General features: G+C 42.2%; 1 protein-coding gene across 3 annotated transcripts in view; it reads right to left on the bottom strand.

Annotated features, from left to right (window-relative positions):
- INTS8 (integrator complex subunit 8) overlaps positions 1-22,342 on the bottom strand; it is a 70,816-nt gene extending 48,474 nt beyond the window's left edge. For all 3 annotated transcript variants that reach the window (XM_066379142.1, XM_066379141.1, XM_066379143.1), the window contains exons 1-10: positions 22,078-22,342; positions 20,767-20,941; positions 17,790-17,930; positions 17,400-17,471; positions 14,597-14,648; positions 12,743-12,925; positions 8,292-8,399; positions 6,399-6,554; positions 899-999; positions 312-453 (exon numbers count right to left, since the gene is read on the bottom strand). In XM_066379142.1, the coding sequence (XP_066235239.1) occupies positions 312-453; positions 899-999; positions 6,399-6,554; positions 8,292-8,399; positions 12,743-12,925; positions 14,597-14,648; positions 17,400-17,471; positions 17,790-17,930; positions 20,767-20,941; positions 22,078-22,207 (1,260 nt within the window). In that variant the 5' untranslated portion in view covers positions 22,208-22,342. The remainder of the gene's footprint in view (positions 1-311; positions 454-898; positions 1,000-6,398; positions 6,555-8,291; positions 8,400-12,742; positions 12,926-14,596; positions 14,649-17,399; positions 17,472-17,789; positions 17,931-20,766; positions 20,942-22,077) is intronic.
- Positions 22,343-24,349: the final 2,007 nt, after the last annotated feature.

Raw genomic sequence — 24,349 nt, 5'->3', positions numbered from 1 at the left:
CCTTGATTTGAGCTTTTAATAAACAAGTGATAGAATAGGTGACTGACATTTTGGATAAGAATAAAAAATTACCGGAGAAAATGAGAGAGCCAAGGACAAAAATTTTGTAAATAAAAACACTTTAAAGGGAGAGTAAAACAGAAGTCAATGAAGAACTAAGGAAAATTCATTATCAGAGGAGAAGTAGAAAAGAGACAAGCTAGGCAGGCAGCTCAAATGAAAACAGAAAAGACGGCACTGGATTTGGCAACTAACAGTTTACTGGTAACTTAAAGCAAAAGTATACGTTAAAAGGGGAAATAATGTCTTACCTCAAGAAGAAAGTCTATTTTCTCTTTATTAGGTCTAAGAAATAGCTGGTTAAATTGAACACTAATCGTTCTACCTTCCAATATATCACGAACTGTGTTACAGGCACAGATTTTAAAACAGATTTCATCTAAAGCTTCATTTCTGTAGAATACAAAAACAGATCCATTAATGTTTTTTAAATAAAAAAGGTATATATTACAAAACAAAATTCACAAGAAATGAGCCATTTATTCTTGAGAGGTTAAGATTTTGGGATATTCAGGCACACTAGTAAATACCAAAGTTGGGGGAAACACAGAGCAAAAGTTTTGAATTTATCAAGGGACAATTTAGTTATATAGATTATGTAGATTACATAATAAAATCGAATTCTGTTACTATAATTTTTTTCCCCAAGCTCTGTAAAATAGATTAGAAGAACACTGCAGTGGCTCCTCTAACTACGTTAATTTCCATATACTAATAAAAGTGGAAGTGTTGTCACAGACTTACAGGTGGTTTGGAGGTATGATTTTAATAGACCCAAAATGCACACTTGCTCCTTTATTCAAATATAAAAAAGTAACACTTTGCTTTACTTACTTACCCCTGTTGAGCTTTCTGAAAGAGTTCTCTTAGTACTGACTGTCGGAATTGGACAGGTAAACTGAAGGTTAAGTTATCTTCAATGAAAATATTTACTACTTCCTAGAACACAGACATAAAATTATATCCATTTCAAAAATCATGGCAAAGCTTCTCTATTTTAAAGAAGTCTTTCTCCCCAAAATATTAAAATAAACTTAAAAATAAATTTTTAAAAGTTATCTTTCTATAACAAAAATACACACTAAAGAAAAACCACAAAGCCTGACCGGTAGTGGCAGAGTGGATAGAGCATCGGCCTGGGACACTGAGGACCCAGGTTCAAAACCCCAAGGTTGCCAGCTTGAGCGCAGGGATGCTGGTTTGAGCATGGGATCAAAGACATGAGCCCATCATCGCTGGCTTGAGCCCAAGGTTGCTGTCTTGAGCAAGGGGTCACTGGCTCAGCTGCAGCCCCCCCCCACACACACACACACACAGTCAAGGCACATATGAGAAAGCAATCAATGAACAGCTAAGGTGCCACAATGAAGAACTGATGGTTCTCATCTCTTTCCCTGTCTGTCCCTATCTGTCCCTGTGTGTGTGTGTGTGTGTGTGTGTGTGTGTGTCTGTCTCTCTCTCTCACACACACACACATCTTACTAGAAGAATCCTCCTAAAATTTTACAATTAGATTAAGGATAAAAATAATTTCCTCTTTTATACATTTACATTTTTAAACTTATTTATTAACGAATGAGACTTTGTATCAGTTATTTGAGCCAACAAATGACACAAGCCTTGGAGCAAGATCTCAGATGCTCCACTATTTTAAAATGAAAGATCATGGATCAAAAATGAGATGTGAGAGATTCCATTAATTAGTAAGAGGTAGTGCAGCTACATTAGAAGTTTGAAAAAATTGTTCTTGGCCCTGGCTCAGTGAATAGTGTCGGCCCAGCATATGAACATCACAGCTTCAATTCCTGGTCAGGGCACACAATAGAAGCAACCATCTGCCCTGGCCGGTTGGCTCAGCGGTAGAGCGTCGGCCTAGCGTGTGGAGGACCCGGGTTCGATTCCCGGCCAGGGCACACAGGAGAAGCGCCCATTTGCTTCTCCACCCCTCCGCCGCGCTTTCCTCTCTGTCTCTCTCTTCCCCTCCCGCAGCCAAGGCTCCATTGGAGCAAAGATGGCCCGGGCGCTGGGCATGGCTCTGTGGCCTCTGCCTCAGGCGCTAGAGTGGCTCTGGTCGCAACATGGCGACGCCCAGGATGGGCAGAGCATCGCCCCCTGGTGGGCAGAGCGTCGCCCCTGGTGGGCGTGCCGGGTGGATCCCGGTCGGGCGCATGCGGGAGTCTGTCTGACTGTCTCTCCCTGTTTCCGGCTTCAGAAAAATGAAAAAAAAAAAAAAAAAAAAAAAAAAGAAGCAACCATCTGTTTCTCTCCCTCTTCACCCCCCAGCCAGTGGTTTGATGGGTTCAAGTGTTGGCCACAGGCGCTGAGGATAGCTTGGCTAGTCCCTGATCATTAGCCTCAGGTGCTAAAAATAGCTCAATTGATTCAAGCATCTTCTCAAGACAGGGTTGCTGGGTGGATACTGGCAGGGGCAATGTGGGAGTCTGTCTCACTATCTCCCCTTCACTCACTTAAAAAAAAAATTCTTCTCGTTCATTTTAAACACAAGCTCATACACAAACTTTTTAAAATATTAAAACATAATAAAGATGGAAAAAAACACGCTAAAAACTATCCTAATAAATTTGAATGGTTTAAAATATAAATATATTATTTAGTGAATTACAGAAAATGCATGGATTGTTACATGCAGACTTTCTCAGCTCTTTACCAAGCAATGGAAGAGGAAAGAAAGAAGGGATGAAGGAATGACAGTGTGAGGAGATAGGGAAGAGAATTTTAAAATTAAAGTTGACCAGCCGTTACCAAATAACTGACAAAAGTGGTTTCAAAACTATAGGGCTGGGTGCCTGACCAGGGTGGCTCAGTAGATGAAGCGTCAACCAGGGACACTGCGGTCCCAGGTTCAAAACCCTGAGGTGGCAGCTTGAGCACAGACTCACCAGCTTGAGTGTGGGATCATCAACATAATCCCATGGTCACCAGCTTGAGCCTAAAGGGTCGCTGGCTTGAAGCCCAAGGTCACTGGCTTGAGCTCAAGGTCTCTGGTCAAGGCACACATGAGAAGCAATCAATGAGCAATTCAGTGACATAACACAAGTTGATGCTTCTCATCTCTCTCCCTTCCTGTCTCTCTCTTTCGCTAATGCAACAACAAAAAAAACTTAAGGCAACCACTGCTTCACCTCCGCAGCCAAACATGAGCAAGGGAAGGATACACAGGGCAAAATATCCCTTGCCAAAAGTAAAAAGATTTGTTATAGTTGGTTCAACAACTGCTTGACCAGCACATTTGTTATTGCTGGTTCAACAACTGCTTGATCAGCACAAAACAAAAACCAGGCAGCTCATATGGAGAATCCTATTCCAATACTAAATAGCTAAATATGATTTCTAAGATACTCCTGCATAAATAACTAATGATAAACTTCATAGTTACAACAAAATCACTATTTTCCTCTTCCTAGCTACCCAATTACACTACCTTCTGATTCACACATTTTGGCACCTTGTTAAACTCACAGTAACATGGGCCTCTCTGTGAGTAATATTTCTAAGATCTTATTTGCACAGGTACAACTCCAGGGATCTTCTTAAAGATTCTATATCTTAACTATAATTGATCCTACCCTCTATAAGCCTCACTAGGAATACGCAACTGAAAGATCTCCAGTCTTTAATAAATTCATTTGCATCTGTCGTCCATCCACAAGAAAACCTGTATTTTTTCGAAAGGGCTCCAGGGTGGGGGGAGAAAGTACTAGCCCCTCTCTTCTATTTTCTGTGGGAAAAGTAACTCTAGTTGAGAACAGTGAACTAAAAAACCAGGCTTTAGCTCCAGTAGTTTTTGGAGACAGAAAACTAAAGGTATGCTAAAGCTCTTTCACTTCATGATTCCTGTCTTTTTCTGTGTGTGTGTGGAATAATAAAAGGCTTTATTGAGTGCAGAGCACGCATCCTGACCGGTGAGGTTCCCTGGCCCCGAGGAAAGGTGGAGGCCAGGGAAGTCCTCATGATTCCTGTCTTGAATTAAATAATATGAGGCACTGTTCATTTTCTAAAATAAAGGCTTTCCAATAAAGATTTTAAAAGTACAAATTCTAATTCCCATTGACTTTCATTACCAAAGTAAAGATACATAACCACAGGGGCAACAAAAACCTCAATAGACCATTAAGCCCTTTTCATGAGTAAAACTAAAATCAGTACCAGGCTCGTTGGCACAGTGGGCTCGGTAACACAGCCTCCAAACCTACCAAAACGGCTTCGCTCCCTTTCTCCTTCAGTCTTAATATGTGCGTGCAGTGGTTAATACGGCTGGGCTTACAAGACTACACTTTCAAACCAGACACAAAACTCGAGTCTCCATATAGAGGGCATTGTGCTAAGTGTAGTAAGTCAGACAGAGACAGACAAATACCTTATGATTTCACTTTCACGTGGAATCTAAATACAAAATAAATAAGCAAGCAAAACATAAGCAAACTCACAGAAGCAAAGAACAAATTGACGGTTGCCAGATGGGAGGGGAGCTGGGGGTCTGGGTGATAGGTGAGAGATTAAGACGTACAAATTGATAGTTACAGAACAGTCACAGGGATGTAAAGTACAGCTTAAGAAATATAGTCAATAATATCATAATAGCTATACATGGTGTCAAGTAGGTGTAATATTTATTGGGGAAATAACTTTTTAAGTTATATAAATATATAACTACTGTGCTGTACAGCTGAAACTAATAATGTCAACTATAACTGAAAAATAAAAAAACTTTAGGCTCCATTAAACAAAGTTCTCTACATATAATTTTAAAAGTTAAAAGAAGCCCTGGCTGGTGGCTCAGTGGATAGAGCATCAGCCCAGCGTATGGACATTCCTAGTCAGGGCACACAGAAGCTACCATCTGCTTTTCCTCCCTCCTTTCTCCCCCTTCTTGTCCTCTTCCCCTCCCGCAGCCAGTGGCTTGACCAGTTCAAGCATGGCCCTGGGCACTGAGGATATCTCCACTGGAATGCATTAGTCTCAGGCACTAAAAATAGCTCAGTACTTGAGCACTGGGCCCCAGGTGGGGTTGCCAAGTGGATCCCAGTCAGGGTGCATGCAGGAGTCTGCCTCACTAAAAGTTACAAAAAAAAGGGAGGGTGGAGGTAGGGAGAGGAGGACAAAGGGGGGGGGGGATGGGGATGGACTTTCCATGGGGCAGAGAGTGCACAATGCAGTGTGTAGATGGTGTTACATTGAATTGTACACTTAAAACCTATATGGTTTGGCAAACCATGTCACCCCACTCCCCCAATTTTCTTTTTAATCAAGTGAGAGGCAGGGAGGTGGAGAAACCGACTCCCGTATGTGCCCCAACCAGAATCTACCCAGCAACCCGTCTGGGGCTGATATTCTGCCTATCTGGGGCTGGCTGCTGCTCCGTTCCTGGCATCCAAGCTATTTTAGTGCTTGTGGTGAGGCCATGCAGCCATCCTCAGCACCCAGGACCAACCTGCTCATTTGAGCCATAACTTCAGCAGACGAAGGGGCAGTGGAGAAGCAGATGGTCATTTCTCCTGTGTGCCCTGACCAAGAATAGAACCTCGGACTTCCACATGCTGAGCCGATGCTCTACCACTGAGCCAACCAGACAGGGCCATAATTTTTTTTAAAGTTAAAAGTTTTTATTTTGTTTTTGTGTGTGTGTGTGACAGAGAGAGGGACATATAGAAACAGACAGGCAGGTAGGTAGGGAGAGAGATGAGAAGTATCAATTCTTCATTCCTTCTCCTTAGTTGTTTTCATATGTGCCTTGACCGGGATGCTACAGCAGAGCAAGTGACCCCTTGCTCAAGCCAGCAACCTTGGGCTCAAGCCAGCGACCACGGAGTCATGTCTATGACCCCATGCTCAAGCCAGTGACCCCACGCTCAAGCCGGTGAGCCCACACTCAAGCTGGATGAGCCCGCGCTCAAGCCAGTGACCTCAGGGTTTTGAACCTGGGTCCTCTGCATCCCAGTCTGACGCTTTATCCACTGCACCACCGCCTAGTCAGGCTAAAAGTTCTGACTATAAAGTTTCTTACAGAATGTACTTCAAATAGACAAACTATACCTTCAAGAAAGGATAGTATGAATAACAACAAAGAGTCAACACCTATGTAGTGCTTTGCCTTAGAGTTTATAAACTGTAACTTCTCACTTGATTTTCATAAGAAGCTTATGAAATAGGGTAATTATTATTACTATTTTATAGACCAATCTCACAGTCTGACTCACCACAAATCACACAACTGGTAAATGATAGTGCCAAAATGATACTGCCAGTATTTAAACTCAGTTCTGTCTGGCTTCCAAATCTTTCCAACTACACTACTGCATCCCCATTGTAAGTCTTACCTGATAGTTACCAGATCTCAAACAAATATGGACTTGACTATAAGGAGTTGACTGTTGAGATGTCCTATCAGAAGAAGGTACAAGAACATCACATGCTTGACAATAGCCAGCTAACCGCTTCTCATCTATGGTACAATGAAGAGATAATGAACCTATCTGTAAAGTAAGAGGTATATATATCATTATCCATCAGTGAAACAGAAACAGTAGTCTAACACCCACTTAGTGCATTTGAACAGTACAAGAAAATGCTAAAGAAAAACTCAGGGATAGAGGAAACATAAAAAATATAAAGGTTTAAGGTTTAGAGGAGGCATCGGCAAAACTACTGCTCACAAGACAAATCTAGCCTGCAGCCTGTTTTTGTACAATCCTTGAGCTAAAAACGAGTCTTAGGGTTATAAAAAGGGGGGTGGGAACAACAAATGAGAATACACAACAAAAACGGTATAAGGTCAACAAAACTAATAAATCAATATCTGCTAACTGGCTGGCCCTTTACAAAAATGTTTGATGACTACTGGTTTAGTTTTCAGATCAACGTAGGTATGACAATTAAGAAATTGACTAATAAAAAATGAACAACATTAAAAACAAGCTGAAAATATTTAAAAATACATATACTTGGCAGAGATTTACAGGGGAAGAGCAAATAAACTCAAGCTTCACATGCTCAAAAAGATTAGGAATGCTTCTACCAAAACAGAAAAATTGTTTTAAAGACACAAATCTAAGTTTTAAATTGGTATACTTGAAATGTCATAAAATTAGAAATCTGATGAGTTCCCCCGGCAAGTAAAATGAGGTTTCCCGACCCGTCAAGCATAGATTTAAATAAATCTCAAGTGCATTTTCTTCTTCCAATGAGGAAAGGACACTGAAGTGGGACTTTTTCTGGGCATCAGGCATACAACAACCTAGTTATATACTTCAAATTTCAGTCATTTGAATCGTAAAAGAAAATTGCAAATGATAAGCACTGAATAAAGCTTCTCCTTAAGGAAACGCAAGACTTTAGATGTCCCCTCAACCAGGGATCGAACATGCAACCTTAGTGGACTGGGATAATGTTCCAACCGACACCACCTGGTCAGGGCTAAGACAACACAAAATTTTTAAAGATACTATATTTCACCCATCAAACTAGCAACTAAATAAAAACAACTCACTGCTGATTCCTCTCAGAGAAAGGTACCTGGCAAAGCAACTGGTTTGGAGACTTTAAAAAATTAATAAGCACTGAAAATGGCAATTCTACCTGCAGGAATTCACTTGGAAGTATCTAAAATTCCAACAAAATGTATGCTTAGAGCTATAAATATTGTAACTTTACAATAAATAAAACCAGTAGACAACCAAAATGGCCAAACATGAGGGAAATGAGACAAATCACAAAATAGAATACATTTTAAATGTCTAATCAAAGATTTAATTAAGCAAGATACAAAATAGTATATATTGAGAATGAGCTTAACTATATAAAAACATTTAGAAAAAAATAAAAACCAGAAAAATATACTATAAGTGAAAATGGCAAAACAGGTTATTTCCAGGCAATAGTAATATAGATTTTTTTTTAAATGTTTTTAGCCCTGGCTGGTTAGTTCAGTCAGTCAGAGCGTTGTCCCGAAACTTCAAGGTTGCAGGTTTGATCCCCAGTCAGGGCACACATGGGAACGACCCGTGAATGTACAACTAAGTGAAACAACAAATGAATGCTTTTCCCCCACCACTCTGTCTCGCTAAAAGTCCAAAATAAGTGTTTTCATTACTTTATGAACTTTGCAGCATTACTACAATAAACACCTATGGTTTATCAAAAAAACTGAAGTGAAAAAATGTACAGATGTTATAAAGGATTGAATAGTATGTGCATGTTATGACCATATTTACCTCTGCAATTAGTTCTTTGGTTCTAAAAAATTTTTCTCTGGCATTTTCATAGACAGCTGAGTTTGTAGAGCCTTGCTGGAAGTATGCTGCACCCAAATCATAACACACCTAAAATGGTAGTGAACACCAATGTGCTTAATAATTTTTCATGTAGTTAAAAATTGACAATCCCAAAATTATTTTTATCTCAGCAAAACACAGGTACATATATATGTAGGAAAAAAGAAAATATTTCAATAAGCAGTGAAATAATCAATGATCTTAGTCACAAGAAAGAAAAACCAACCCTGATGAAGCAGAAAATAGATTTACTGGTAAGATTTCCGGTGCCCTACAGAATTATTGGTAAGGTCAAAGAATCAGGCTTGAAAAACAAAAAGGGGCAAGGGGGGACAAGCAGTCAGGATAAGCCACAGCTTGTCTACTGAGACACCACTGTAGCAGCCATCTCAACATTAGACTCCGCAGCTCGTATCGTACATACACCTTAGTAGTGCTGCCCTTGGAAACTGGATTTTACTGTTGCTTTTGCTGCTACTCATCAGCACAATGGACTCTCTATCATCACCACTTCACTGACTTACCAGCTCTTATTAAACAGTCTAAACTAAATGTATATGTCTGTCACACCTATGTGACCTGATTGCCCTCAAGCAGGGTAAGAATATTTGGAGTTTTCAGTTCTATTACAGAAGACAAGCTCCACCTCCACCAAGTCTCAGAAGGTAGAGAGTTCTTCTAAAATAGAAGAGGGGAACAGATACTGGGGAATCTCTCCAAAAGTCGGGTGAAGGGAAGGAGCATGTCTTCTAAAACAGCACAGGACAGAATAAAACACTGAGAAATTTGAATGACTATAAAATGATAGTATAGTTCCAGCTGTCTCTTTTCTAAATAGAATCTGTATATTTTTCCAAAAACTTTCTTAAACTGGTGCCTAGATTCACTGAGTACAGAACTCAAAGACTCAGATTGTTCAACTTTGCCATTTTACAGACAAGAACACTAAGGCCCAGTAAGTGACATGTCTGCTTAAAAGCATATAAGTACTGGTAGACCCAAGACTTGAACCCAGATCCCTAGGTTCCCATTATCCTACCTCAACTTTATTCTACACATGGTGGACAGATCAGTCTTCTTGATCTTTCCTAAGAAGTCTTCAAATTATTCCAAGTAGGAGGAAGTTCAGATCCCTTGGCCTGATTTTCAAGGATCTCACAAACTGGACTAATTTCTCTGTTGCAATCACATTTCAATCATGCCAATCTCCTCAATTCCCCCCTCATATCAGATGCTAGAAATAAACTTCATTCCACACCCTTTATTTCTATCTACACCAAATCAACCTTAGCCAACAAATATCCCTCATTCAAATTCCTAAGCTATATATAGTCTGTGGTACTCATAATGCTTGATATGCATTATAGGGATTCTTCTGTCCTGTTCAACGCATTAGACTTAATGCTTCTCAGTCTCCAGAGTACTTCTTTGTACTATTTAGTCCACACTAAATGTTTGTCTGATTTTCAGTCTAGAAAGCTTCAACCCATCTACAGTAAAGGAGTGCTAAAAGAAAAAAAACAACACACATATATGAGCTTTATACACACACACGCACGCACACACATACATATACACATACATTCATATTATAGCTACATATAATTCCCCTTTCAAGGCCACCAGGCAGACAGAGCAGTGAGTGACCCCTTGCTCAAGCCAGCGACCTTGAGCTTCAAGCCAGTGACCATGGGGTCGTGTCTAAATATATTTCAAAATATATTTTCAAGTATTACTATACTAGCTAGCTAGCTATTAAAATGAGTTTAAATTCTGTAGTTAAGAGGTAATCAATAGGTTAAAAAAAACTGATAATGAAGCTGCTCTCAAAACAGTTATACTTTTGATTTTACTGGGGAAAAAACTTAAGATATTTTTTTGAGTTAGGCAAATTTTAGTAATGTAAAGAATGCACTTAAATAGTAACATGCCAGGAAGTATTACTACTAATTTGCCATTCAAAAAACAGAAATTATGACTGTTATGTAATTAAAGAATACTGGATATATTTTACTTAGCACATCTCAATGTTTTTATGAATTTTATTTTTTTTCAGGTTATATCATTCACTATATTGTGAAAATCAGAAGTGTTACCAATAATATATTTTTACCAATAACTTTTAAACAGACTCTCAGTGATTATAAGATACTACAGTACCAAGTCCTGGCCGGTTTGCTCAGTGGTAGAGCATCAGCCTGGCATGCAGAAGTCCCGGGTTCGATTCCCGGCCAGGGCACACAGGAGAGGCGCCCATCTGCCTCTCCACCCCTCCCCCTCTCCTTCCTCTCTGTCTCTCTCTTCCCCTCCCGCAGAGAGGCTCCATTGGAGCAAAGATGGCCGGGGCGCTGGGGATGGCTCCTTGGCCTCTGCCCCAGGCGCTAGAGTGGCTCTAGTCGCGACAGAGCGACGCCCGGAGGGGCAGAGCATCGCCCCTGGTGGGCGTGCCGGGTGGATCCCGGTTGGGCGCATGCGGGAGTCTGTCTGACTGTCTCTCCCCGTTTCCAGCTTCAGAAAAATACAAAAAAAAAAAAAAAAAAAAAAAAAAGATACTACAGTACCAGAAACCTTCCTATATGAAAGTTTCATTAATAATTTAACAAAATTGCCTGACCTCTGGTGGTGCAGTGGATAAAGCGTCGACCTGGGAACACTGAGGTTGCTGGTTCAAAACCCTGCACTAGTCTGGTCAAGGCATATATGGGAGTTGATGCTTCCTGCTCTTCCCTCCTTTCTCTCTCTCTCTCTCTCTCTCTCTCTCTCTCTCTCTCTCTCTCCCCTCTCCTCTAAAATGAATAAATAAAATAAAAAATTAAAATTAAAAAAAATAATAATAATTTAACAAAATCACCAATTGTTTATGCCCTATTACTCCTATTTCTACTGTAAGCTCCATCTTGTCAGATCTTAAAAATATTATTACCTTCAATCCTATAACCACTAATATGAAAAGGCACCTCTCAACACAGTTGTAGCTACTGAATGGGAAACAGTGATTAAAGAAGTCATGCCGGCCTGACCAGGCGGTGGCACAGTGGATACAGCATTGGACTGGGATACAGAGGACCCAGGTTCAAGACCCCGAGGTCGCCAGCTTGAGTGCGGGCTCATCTGGTTTGAGCAAAGCTCACCAACTTGGACCCAAGGTCGCTGGCTCCAGCAAGGGGTTACTCGGTCTGCTGTAGCCCCACAGTCAAGGCACATATGAGAAAGCAATCAATGAACTAAGGTGTAGCAACGAAAAACTGATGATTAATGCTTCTCATCTCTCTCCATTTTTGTCTGTCTGTTCCTATCTATCCCTCTCTCTGACTCTCTGTCTCTGAAAAAAATTTTAAAAAGTCATGCCACCTGACTAGGCAGTGGCACAGTGTATAGAGCGTTGGACTGGAACGCAGAGGATCCAGGTTCAAAACCCCGAGCTCACCAGCTTGAGCATGGGGTTGCTGGCTTGAGCATGGGATCACAGACATGACCCCATGGTCACTGGCTTGAAGCCCAAGGTCGCTGGCTTGAGCAAGGGGTCACTCACTCTGCTGAAGGCCCACGGTCAAGGCACATATGAGAAAGCAATCAATGAACAACTAAGGTGTAGCAATAAAAAACTGATGATTAATGCTTCTCATCTCTCTCCTTTCTGTCTGTCTGTCCCTATTTGTCCCTCCCTCTGTCCCTTTCTCTGTCTCTGTCACAAAAAAAAGGGCAACTCAAATGAGAGTCAAAAATATATAGAAAATAAAAGACACCATCCTACTGACTCTTTAAGCAATCAACAAATATTTTTAAATTTCTATTATACTCAAAGTACTGTGCTAAAAAAAAAGGGAGATGAAAAAGATATTTAAAAAGAAACTTCAAACTGTTTACAATCCAACAAGAAACAAGCATGAATAAATAAAATAACATTTTAACATCAACTGAAAACTGAAGAAATAGGGCCCAGGATTACGGAAAGCAGGTAACCTTACAATCCTTGAAACACTAGGTATTTTCTTCAGAGGACTGCACTTTTTAGTCTAGCACAATCAGTTGGGCTTTTATTTTTTTTTTTTGGGGGGGGGGTTTGAATAGATTTCTAGTAATATGAATGAACTGTATACCAGTTGTGTATTTACTGCATTCTCAGGACTTACACTGTCTCCTAAATACAACTGGGAAACTATTTCAGAGACAAAAGATCAAACAAAATTTCTGTTCCATTCCTTTTAGAAAAATCTCAAGTGAAGTCTTACAGAATCGACAAATACAATGCAAAGTTTTAACAGCATCTTTAGTAAAAGCAGAAGTGACAAAAGGAGAAATATGGTAAATTCTAATTAAAAATACTAGGATCATCTCATATAAGATTTTCCAAAACTTGCCATGCATTGATTAAATATTGAAATAAATACCTGACACTGCATCTCCTGGGTTTTGATTTTCAAACCAGCAGTAGAACTCTCAGTTTCTCCATTTACCATGCCTGGCTCCACAGCCAATAAATCTAGTGTTCTCATTGTATGGACATAAAGGTCCTTGTTTAATTTAAGGGCTGCCTCTAGTACCAAAATAGAATCAGAAGCTTGTTCTTTTAGCTAGAAAAATGAAATAAACAAGTTAATAAAATAGAAAAATGGCAGCAATGGACTACATCAATCAAAATACATTTCTAGGATACTTAGTAGCTTAATGTACTAAGCTATTTAAAAAAAAAAAAAATTTAATACCGTAGGAGTGCAATTAAGTTTGTTGAAATAGGCCCTGGCCGGTTGGCTCAGCGGTAGAGCGTCGGCCTGGCGTGCGGGGGACCCAGGTTCGATTCCCGGCCAGGGCACATAGGAGAAGCGCCCATTTGCTTCTCCACCCCCACCCCCTCCTTCCTCTCTGTCTCTCTCTTCCCCTCCCGCAGCCGAGGCTCCATTGGAGCAAAGATGGCCCGGGCGCTGGGGATGGCTCCTTGGCCTCTGCCCCAGGCGCTAGAGTGGCTCTGGTCGCGGCAGAGCGACGCCCCCAGAGGGGCAGAGCATCGCCCCCTGGTGGGCAGAGCGTCGCCCCTGGTGGGCGTGCCGGGTGGATCCCGGTCGGGCGCATGCGGGAGTCTGACTGTCTCTCCCTGTTTCCAGCTTCAGAAAAAATACAAAAAAAAAAAAAAAAAAAAAAAGTTTGTTGAAATACAGTTAACTTAAAAAAATACAGTAAATTTCCCTTGTGAAAGTAGAAAACACAAATTGGAAAAGAATCACCTTTTTTCAACAGAAAAGTTAATAAAGTGCTTTTAAGATTTGCTATTCCACTGACTTATTCAAAAAATGTTTCTAAGCCTGACCAGTGGTGGAGCAGAGTATGGAGCATCAATCTGGGACGCTTGAGGTCCCCAGGTTCAAAACCCTGAGGTCACCAAGTTTGAGCACAGACTTATCAGCTTAAGAGCGGGGTGGAAGACATGAGTGTAGGATCACCAACATGATCCCAGAGTTGCTGACTTGAGACCAAAGGTCGCTGGCTTGAGCAAGGGGTCACTGGCTGGGCTGGAGCCCCCAGTCAAGGCACATAAGAGAAAGTAATCTAAGGTGCTGTAACTACAAGGTAATGCTTCTCATCTCTGTCCTCTCTCACTAAAAAAATAGATAAATAAAAATGTTAAAATGTTTGTATGCTTCAATATGCCAGCCATTTTAATGGGTAGATAGATAACAAAAATAAAATACAGATTTTTTTGCATCCACATTCAAAATACTATAGCATATCTGTGTGACAAAGATGGGGATTGTTTCTTATCCGCCCTCTTCTCTCCCAGCCCTGCACATTACATGGTATCTCTGGCACACTGTAGGTATTAAATACAGAATTAAAGAGATTATTTTTAATTATGGAAACTCCCATGTTTCTATTTTTATATTAACTAGACCAATTAAAAAGTAACTGCTATACTTTTCTGACCACAAAAGTTAAAAATATAAGCAGTTATTGTAAAATTTTTGGAAAATATAAAAGAATCTAAAGGTATCCCCCACAAGAGTGATTTCTCATATCTGCTAAATTATTGTGAAAAATTCAACTACAGGATAGGTAGTAAAGCACTCTATCATTAATACGGAAAATCTGTACAAGTGATAATATTAGCAAGTTATGTTCTAACAGTGAAACCTAAATGTCATTGCATGTAGACCTTGCCAACTCTTGTATACCTAACGTTTGAAGACGCATCTAAACATGCTCTAAATGTGTTCCAGAAATATTCAAGTATAACTGATGCCAATACTCACCACTTTCAAAATATTGTCTGTCAACTCTTTCTCCTGCTGCATTTGATTCATACTAAAAGAGAAATGATTGCAGAGTATCAAATGTTACTAAAAAAACTGGAAATTCAAAACTTAAAAGCATATTCTTGAAAACAAAGTTGAACTGAATAAAAGTGTTTTTAATGCTACTTCTTTTCATGCTTAAAAAAACAAAAACTCGGCCTTGGCCAGTTGGCTCAATGGTGGAGCATCGGCCTGGCATGCTGGAGTCCTGGGTTTGATTCTCGGCCAGGGCACACAGGAGAAGCGCCCATCTGCTTCTCCACCCCTCCTCCTCTCCTTCCTCTCTGTCTCTCTCTTCCCCTCCCGCAGCCAGGGCTCCAGGGCTCAAGGTTGGCCCAGGTGCTGAGGATGGCTCCATAGCCTCTGCCTCAGGTGCTAGAATGGACCTGGTTGCAATGGAGCAACGCCCCAGATGGGCAGAGCATCGCCCCCTGGTGGGCATGACGAGTGGATCCCAGTCAGGCACATGTGGGAGTCTGACTGCCTCCCCGTTTCCAACTTCAGAAAAATACAAAAAAAAAAACAAAAAAAAAACCCCCTCAATTTAAATGATGTTCATCTAGGCCCGGCCATGTATCTCATTGGGTTAAAGCATCATCCCAATATGCTAAGGTTGCAGGTTCAATCCCTGGTCAGGGTATATACAGGAATCAACCAATGAATACATAAAGAAGTGGGACAACAAGTAGATATCCCTCCTTCTCTCTCCCTTTCTTTCTCTACTTTCAAAAAAAAAAAAGCAAGCATTCAGTAAAACTTTTTTTAAAAAGTTCATTTATTACTATTTTCCCATTGACTCTGCATTTTTAAAAAAGCCTCAATTTAGTAATAAAACGTATTGGCGGCCCTGGCCAGTTGGCTCAGCGGTAGAGCGTCGGCCTGGCGTGCGGGGTACCCGGGTTCGATTCCCGGCCAGGGCACATAGGAGAAGCGCCCATTTGCTTCTCCACCCCCACCCCCTCCTTCCTCTCTGTCTCTCTCTTCCCCTCCCGCAGCCGAGGCTCCATTGGAGCAAGGATGGCCCGGGCGCTTGGGGATGGCTCCTTGGCCTCTGCCGCAGGCGCTAGAGTGGCTCTGGTCGTGGCAGAGCGACGTCCCGGAGGGGCAGAGCATCGCCCCCTGGTGGGCAGAGCATCGCCCCTGGTGGGTGTGCCGGGTGGATTCCGGTCGGGCACATGCGGGAGTCTGTCTGACTGTCTCTCCCTGTTTCCAGCTTCAGAAAAATACAAAAAAAAAACAAAAAAAAAACATATTGGTAGCAAAAGCTCATTTATTAAAAGTTAGAAACTATGCTAATTCTAAATTTGGTTAAGCTACTACCTGAAATTTAAGAATTAAGTTCCAGGCCCTGGCCGGTTGGCTCAGCGGTAGAGTGTCGGCCTGGCATGCAGGAGTCCCGGGTTCGATTCCCAGCCAGGGCACACAGGAGACGCGCCCATCTGCTTCTCCACCCCTCCCCCTCTCCTTCCTCTCTCTCTCTTCTCCTCCCGCAGCCGAGGCTCCATTGGAGCAAAAGATGGCCTGGGTGCTGGGGATGGCTCCTTGGCCTCTGCCCCAGGCGCTAGAATGGCTCTGGATGCAACAGAGCAACACCCCAGAGGGGCAGAGCATCGCCCCCTGGTGGGCATGCCGGGTGGATCCCAGGCGGGCGCATGCAGGAGTCTGTCTGACTGCCTCCCCATTTCCAGCTTCGGAAAAATGAAAAAAAAAAAAAAGAAGAAGAAAGAATTAAGTTCCAAACTCCAGGTATAATCAAACTTTTGTAATAACTTTTGTGTACTAAAATAACACATGTATTAAAGTAATTTCCCCCCTATACAGAACAAATACATGTTCAAGTAAATTTAATTAAATGAAGGCCCTGGCCAGTTGGCTCAGCAGTAGAGCGGTGGCCCAGTGTGTGAATATCCTGGGTTCGATTCCCGGCCAGGGCACACAGGATAAGTGCCAATCTGCTTCTTCACCCCTCCCCATCTCCTTCCTCTCTTTCTCTCTCTCTTCCCCTCCTGCAGCCAAAGCTCCTCTGGAGCAAAGTTGGGCCAGGTGCTGAGGATGGCTCCATGGCCTCCGCCTCAGGTGCCAGAATGGCTCCCTCTGCAGTGGAGCAATGGCCCAGATGGGCAGATCATCGCCCCCCTGGTGAGCATGCCGAGGTGGATCCCGGTCTGGTGCATGCGGGACTCTGTCTGCCTCCCCCCTTCTAACTTCAGAAAAATACAACCCCCCAAAAAAAACCTTTTAATTAAATGATAAAAAACTTAATATCTTGAAGGTCAGCTAATACTTATTCAAATGAAAGGCATAATTCACAAAGCACTCCCCTTCTATTTTAGAGTTCTCCAAATATCCAGAACATTACCTGAGTCTCTCACCCTCTAACTCCTCCAAACCCAGCTTCTAAGAAAGGCCTTCTGCCCTCCAAGTTTTGCTCTACTCCTTCTATACCTAGAAGTTATTAAAAACTTGCAATTTCTTTTTAAAATCCAATGAAAATAAGTTCCAAGTCAGAATCATATGAAAAAAAGTGCCAGGTGGCCCTGGCCAGATGGCTCAATGAATACATAGAGGTTGCAGGTTCAATCCCCAGTCAGGCACATATAAAAAGCAACCAATGAGTGCAGAACTAAATGGAACAACTAAGTGACAAGTTGATGCTTCTCTCTCCCCCCCTTTTCTCCCCCCACCTTTTCTTCTCTCTCTCAATTCAGTAGGAAAAAAATTTTTTTAAAGTGCCAGGTAAAGGTCATATATGCAAACTTACACACTTAACTGAGGAGGTCCAGGTTTTGCCTGTTTGACAGGAAAACTACTTTGAACAATTGTCCTAATTGCCCTGAAGAAAACACAACAAAAAGAAAATTAATACATTATGTCATTTATTTTTTCAAGTATTCCTTACACAATTCGTATTATAAATTACCTGCGGTTTGAATTAACGTATAATAAAAACTTTCTAAAACATCCACAATTTTTTTTATCAGACTGCTTTTCAAGTCTATGCAGTTACAAGTTTTCTCCATTAGACTCACAGTTCCCAAGAACCCCTGAGAGAGCTCTGGAGTATATGGAGTCCCTCAAAAGCATACCTCTGAAAGTCAGAGTGCAATTAATAGAGGTGCCCACCACATTTTGGATTTATGAAAAAATTTACCATCTATTGTAGAGAAGTATAGCCATGGCAGTGGTCGGAGGTAAGGTGGCCAGATCCATGTCAATATGCTTTGTCCCAGGAGGAACTTTGCTGATGCAGAGCAGTTCATTCAACAGCATATTCAATACTGGGACAGACAAACTTAAAAGGAAGAAGTAAAAGTTACATGTCTGCAGGTTAGCTGTGTAAGAAGCATGAAATGTACAATTCAATATCTTCATTGAAAATAATCATTGTTAAAGAACTAAATCTAGAGCCATTTTATTAATCTCTCAATATACATGAAAATATCAAATTATAAAATTTCAAAAACTTTTATGAAAACTATTTAAACATACAAAAGAATATATGAGCCCCACGTGCCCATCATCCAGCTTCAACAATTATCAGCTGATGGCCAGTCATTTATTTCAGCTCTACCCTAACCCTCTTCCTTCCTTCCCATATTATTGCAAAGCAAATTTCCATTATTAAATTATTTCTTCCTTAAGTATTTCAGAACAGAGCTCTGAAAAGTTAACTTTTAACAGTCACAATATTAATTTCACATCTAAAAATTTTCAATTGCTTATCATCATCAAATATCCCGTCAATGGTCAATTTTCCAACTGTACCATAGATATACGTTTTTGTACAGGTTGCTCTATTGCTATGCCTCTTAAATCTATTAATAGGTTTCAGACTTAAGAATCAAAATGTTGGCCCTGGCTGGTTGGGTCAGCGGTAGAGCGTCGGCCTGGCGTGCGGGAGACCCGGGTTCGATTCCCGGCCAGGGCACACAGGAGACGCGCCCATCTGCTTCTCCACCCCCCCCTCCTTCCTCTCTCTCTCTTTCCCTCCTGCAGCCAAGGCTCCATTGGAGCAAAGATGGCCCAGGCGCTGGGGATGGCTCCTTGGCCTCTGCCCCAGGCACTAGTGGCTCTGGTCGCGGCAGAGCGACGCCCCGGAGGGGCAGAGCATCGCCTCCTGGTGGACAGAACGTCGCCCCTGGTGGGCGTGCCAGTGGATCCCGGTTGGGTGCATGCGGGAGTCTGTCTGACTGTCTCCTCCCGACTCCAGCTTCAGAAAAATACAAAAAAAAAAAAGAATCAAAATGTTTTTAACTTTAATGCTGGAGAATGTATGGTGAAAAAAGTGTTTAAATACTACTACTGAGTTATAACGTAGTACAACTCTCTTGGAATGCAATCTGGCAATCTGTAACATGTGCCTTAAAAATATTTACACTGCCTGACTAGGCTGTGGCACAGTGGATAGAGAGTCGGACTCGGATAAGGAAGAACCCAGGTTTGAGACCCCGAGGTCGCCAGCTTCAGCGCGGGCTCATCTGGCTTGAGCAAAAAAAAGCTCACCAGCTTGGGCCCAAGGTCACTAGCTCAAGCAAGGGGTTACTTGGTCTGCTGAAGGCCCGTGGTCAAGGCATATATGAGAAAGCAATGAACTAAGGCGCTACAACGAAAAACTGATGATTGATGCTTCTCATCTCTCTCCATTCCTGTCTGTCTGTCCCTATCTATCACTCTCTCTGACTCTCTCTCTGTTCCTGTAAAAAAAATAATAAATAAAGTAAAATAATTTTTAAAAATATATTTACACTACCTGACCCAGGACTTCACAATACAAACTAGGAATGTAACTAAAAAATCCAGATAAAATTAAGGACAAATATATTTAAGGCTTTGTGATTTATAAAAGTGAAAAACTAAAAAATAAAATAACTCAATGAAGAAACAGTTAATAAATTATTCATACAATGAAATTATCCTCAAAATACATAAAGTGGGGAAATGTTCATGATATTCTGTTCTGCAAAGGAAAACAGTATATAAGCTATCGTCACACTTTGTTTAAAAATAAAAAACAAGCCTGACCAGGCGGTGGCGCAGTGGATAGAGCGTTGGACTGGGATGCAGAGCACCCAGGTTCAAGACCCCGAGGTCGCCAGCTTGAGCTCATCTGGTTTGAGCAAAAGCCCACCAACTTGAACCCAAGGTCGCTGGCTCCAGCAAGGGGTTACTCAGTCTGCTGAAGGCCCACAGTCAAGGCACATATGAGAAAGCAATCAATGAACAACTAAGTTGTTGCAATGCACAATGAAAAACTAATGATTGATGCTTCTCATCTCTCTCGTTCCTGTCTGTCTGTCCCTGTCTATTCCTCTCTCTGACTCACTCTCTGTCTCTGTAAAAAATAAATAAATAAATTTAAAAAAAAATAAAAAATAAAAAATAAAAAATAAAAAACAAAAACTACACAAAAATGTTAAAAATGCTTCTGTCCCTTCTGTTATTCCTATTTTCCGAATTTTTCCAAATTTTCTATAACGAATTTCTTTTTAAATTGTGAGAAGGGGATTAAAATAAATCATTTTTAAAGCATAGCCTTGAAAGTATATATTTGTAAACAAATAAGCACTCATTCTAATAAGGTATTTTAATAGTTTTGGAGATAGTGATTGATTATGACCATAAAATTAATTGAATTATTATTCAATAGCAAGTCATTCATATATTATGTAATACCTATTATTAATTTTCATCCATTTTCTTCAGATATAAAGGTAAACTGAAACATTTAGGTGTTTGGGTGAGGATTTTCTCTAGTCACCGTACCAAATCACCATCATCAACTGCTTTAATATTGATAACATCAAGTATTTACTTTAAAAGGTGATTGAAATTCACATAACATTCAAATACTTTCTTATACCTTTTGAAAAATACTTGCACATTTTCCAAGAATATACAGAAAGATAAATTTTCATTTTAAAGGTTGGCATCACAAAAGCCTATATAGAAGTACACCAATATATCTAAATAGTATTTCAAAATATATTTTATTTTCATTTTTTATAACTTTTTGGACCACACTGCCTTATTGAAGGCCTTTGGGTGAGGGTTGAATGCTGGGAAGACAAACAACACCTAGGCCCGGCCAGGATCTCCCAAGCTTCACAGCTGCCAAAAGCAATCAATACCTTTTCTCTAAGATGTCCAAGTCCCACTTCAAATGTGCAGCAACTTTCAGAGCAAGTAGTTTTAAAATACGATTTCGCTTGTTATCAGGTGGAGGTTGAACTTGGTTTTGTTCATTAACTGAAGGTTTGGAAGCCTGTTCCAAAAACTGAACTATAAGTTGAACTGGTGCAGGATCTAGAATTGAAAAGAAAATAAACTCTTAAGTTTAAGTTTTAATTATGAAGATGCAACAGGATTCACTGCACTGGTATATGGCAACAAAAGGAACCCAAACAACTGTGGTCGTTATAATGGCTAAGAAACACGGTTTAGAAGAAGTGTGCTTAGGGGGAAAGGGGAAGATCGGGAAGGATAGCAAGGAGGAAGGGATAACGGATGCCTGCAGAAGAGAGCACTTGACAGATTAAGAACAGAATTGATAGAGATTTCCAGTTAGCAAATAACCAAGGTCAATTAATGGAAAGAGATGCAACAATTAAAACTTGTTTTAAAACTTAATTGATGGGACTTGCATCAACTTACCTCTCTACACCTATTTCAGTCAATGCACAATGGAGATGATACCACTTCACAGGATTACTGTGAAGACTGAATTAAATGGGATAACGTGAAGTATTAAGCACGATGCCTGGCACCCAGAAAGCACTTAACAAATGTTTGTCAAAAACAATAAATTAAAAGAATATAAAACAGTTGGTAAAACCGCCGCAGTAAAGTACATTGCCTTCTCACAGTAGTTTCCATCAGTTAATGCCAGTCTGTTAGACTGAACAAGCCACATCTGGGTTAGAAATTTACCAGCAAATTCCTATTCAAGGCACTTACCGCCTCACGCTAGTACCTTTCCAGAAATGCCTGGCAATTTTCCTTCCGTAATAGCACGGGCTAACTGGGATATTAATCATTATCATCATTATACAATACTCATCTTGCATCTCTATAGCATTTCCAGTTTTCAAAGATTTCCTCATTTTAATTTATAGCGCCTAAATAGCTCGTTTCTCTCCAACTCCCCAAACTGATCCCAGCTGGGGCTCTGTAAAGAGGAGTGTTCATTCGAGCCTGCCTGCCCAACCCAAACCATCTCGGAAGACCATCTCACAGGTGCTAAAACCCCAAACAGTAAAAGCATTAAAAAGTGGAGGCCGAAGGGCCCGTTTTGCTCTTTTCTTCGGCCCGCCACGGCGGTGCCCCGCACTGGGACGCTTAACGCTGAGCGAGGGCTCGGGTGCGCGGTTCCTGGGCGCAGCGCGGCATCTGAAAAGGCGCGGGGTCCTGGAAGCCCGGCAGGCAGCAGGCGCCGCGCTCACCCGGGCAGGGCTTGCGTAGATGCTTCTCCAGCAGCGACTCCTCCAGCAGGAACTCGAACCAGCTGGTCTGCGGCGGGGTGCAGGGCCGGCTGGAGGTGGCCGCCTCCCGGTCTGCCGCCTCCGCGCTCATCCTGCCCCCGCCGCCACTACCCGCAGGGACGCTTCCTTGCTCCAACCTGACACTCGGACGCGGGCCGGGACCTGTGATCCACGAAACCACTGGGAACCAGGCTACACTCCGAAGTTCCGGAAACCCAGGAAACCCAAAATGGCCGCGAGGCCCCGCCGGCGTTGCAGCTCTTAGCTCCACCTCCCTGCGCCGTCGCTTCTGCGCCGATTGGTTGGACTTGGAGAGAAAGAAGGCGGGACCAATCCACATACCACGCCTCCTCCCAGTTACCATGGGAGATGATTGCGAGAAGCTGAGTCCCAGCTTGCTTTTCTGTTTTTCCAAGAACTTAATCTAGGGTTACAAGGAGCCTCAATGTCTTTGTAGAAGACAGTCAACGTCACAGGTTCAACTGTTAGCCAGGACATCTTTTCCATGCAGCAGTGGTAGCAGCTGCTCTGAGTTTCACTATACCCCCCAAGAACAAGAAGAAAGATGCTGAAAGACAAAAGACCTAGTGAAAAAATCTGGGGCAAGGCCAAAAGAAGTAATCTGTTGGTAAAACACCTGTTAGGCTTGCTCCCTTGTACTTTGCATAATTAGTGCCTGAGCACGTGGCAGAGCCACAAGTGCATAGCCTATGTAAAGCTATGGGGTGGTTGGAGTCAGGGCAGATTGCAGATTGCCTGCCTGCAACTGGGAGGAGTTGTTTTGCTGTTCATTTGCCTGCTGCTGTGAGAAGTGATTTTCCCCTGCCTGTTTGCTCCCTCTGCCACTGCAAGACTCGAATCAACAGGAATGGCCCACCGCTTTCCAATTCCACAGTTCCTCTACTAAATGCCTGAATTCAGTGTGGACCTGACTGGCCTCGGCCGCCGGCATTACATCTGGTGTAGTGGGCAGGATTCGGATCAGATGGGTATAGAGCCGCCAACACCCTTGAAGGGTGAGATAGAGGAGTGGCCATTGTTCTCCAGCATATGGTTCCCTATGGCTTTCCTTTTGGGGGTTAGAGGCTGGGTGTTTTTACAGCCCTGTGAGGAGACACCCAAAGCTCTGTACGAAAAGCTGAGCAAGGTCACAAGCTCCAGGATGTACTGCACACTCAGCACTAATGACGGCTTGACCTGCAACAGTTGTTGAAGAAGGAGACTGATCACCGGGAGAAATAGGGAGAATTTAGATGGCAGGTCTAAGAGAGTCCTGTTAGAGCTTTGGCAGCAGCTTAAGCCACAACAGAGGTTCCAGTAGTTGAAAAAGCAGGGTAAGGAGGCGGTCCCAGCAGCTGCCAAAACAATGGCTGGTGTTCAGGTTGCATGCAAGATTATTTGTTGGAGACAGATAAGGGAAAGGAGGACCTCCAAAACCCATTGTTCCAGTTTGAATAGGAGCAAGGCTGTGAGACCCACCTCACAGAGATGGGCAGGGGGGGGGGGGGGACCAGAGGCCCCATGTGGATTTGGCAATCCATCGGTCCCCTTTTAATGTGCAGCAGGTGTTGGCCTTAGAACATCATAGGCACTTTTTTTTTTTTTCAGCATCTAAGAGAGCTGTCAATGTGGCACAAGCCTTGAATGTGTTTGACCCTGCCAGGCCCTAAGAGCTTGGACCTCTGAGGGGTTTGTATGGGGCTCGTGGCAAAGGACAGAGCGCTTATGGAAAGGTGCTGAGGTCCGTTATTAAAGAGCTGTATGGGTAGTTGCCTGTAATGGAGTTGCCTGTAATGGACCTTGACCTTTGGTGATTTGTACAGACAGCTGCACTATCATGGACTGATCTCTGAGCAATATAATGAACTGCGACAAGCGGGAAACACTGGCTTCATCCCTGGATGGACATGCCGCTTGTGGACAGGACGAGAGACCCTGATAGGGGGCCGTGGCACCTGTGGAGGCCCTTCTGAACCAAGAAGCTGCTCTCACCCAGTTGCAGTTATGCACCAAGGACACTACAACTTCAATGGACATAGGCCTGGACTATACAGGCCCTCCCACCTACTATGTGGTAGGGGCTAATTGGGCCTCCAGTTAACTCCTTGGGCAGAGTGCTCAAGGAGACATTGTGAAGGTCACCTTTGTAATTACTGTAATTTTTGGTATAGCTTGTGCTTTTGTAATTCTGTTGCGGGAGTCTGTGATGTAATATACTTCACTCCTCGCACCA

Source organism: Saccopteryx leptura, chromosome 3, assembly GCF_036850995.1.
Source record: "Saccopteryx leptura isolate mSacLep1 chromosome 3, mSacLep1_pri_phased_curated, whole genome shotgun sequence".
NCBI classification, from domain to species: domain Eukaryota; kingdom Metazoa; phylum Chordata; class Mammalia; order Chiroptera; family Emballonuridae; genus Saccopteryx; species Saccopteryx leptura.
This window is presented reverse-complemented; position numbering and strand designations above follow the sequence as displayed.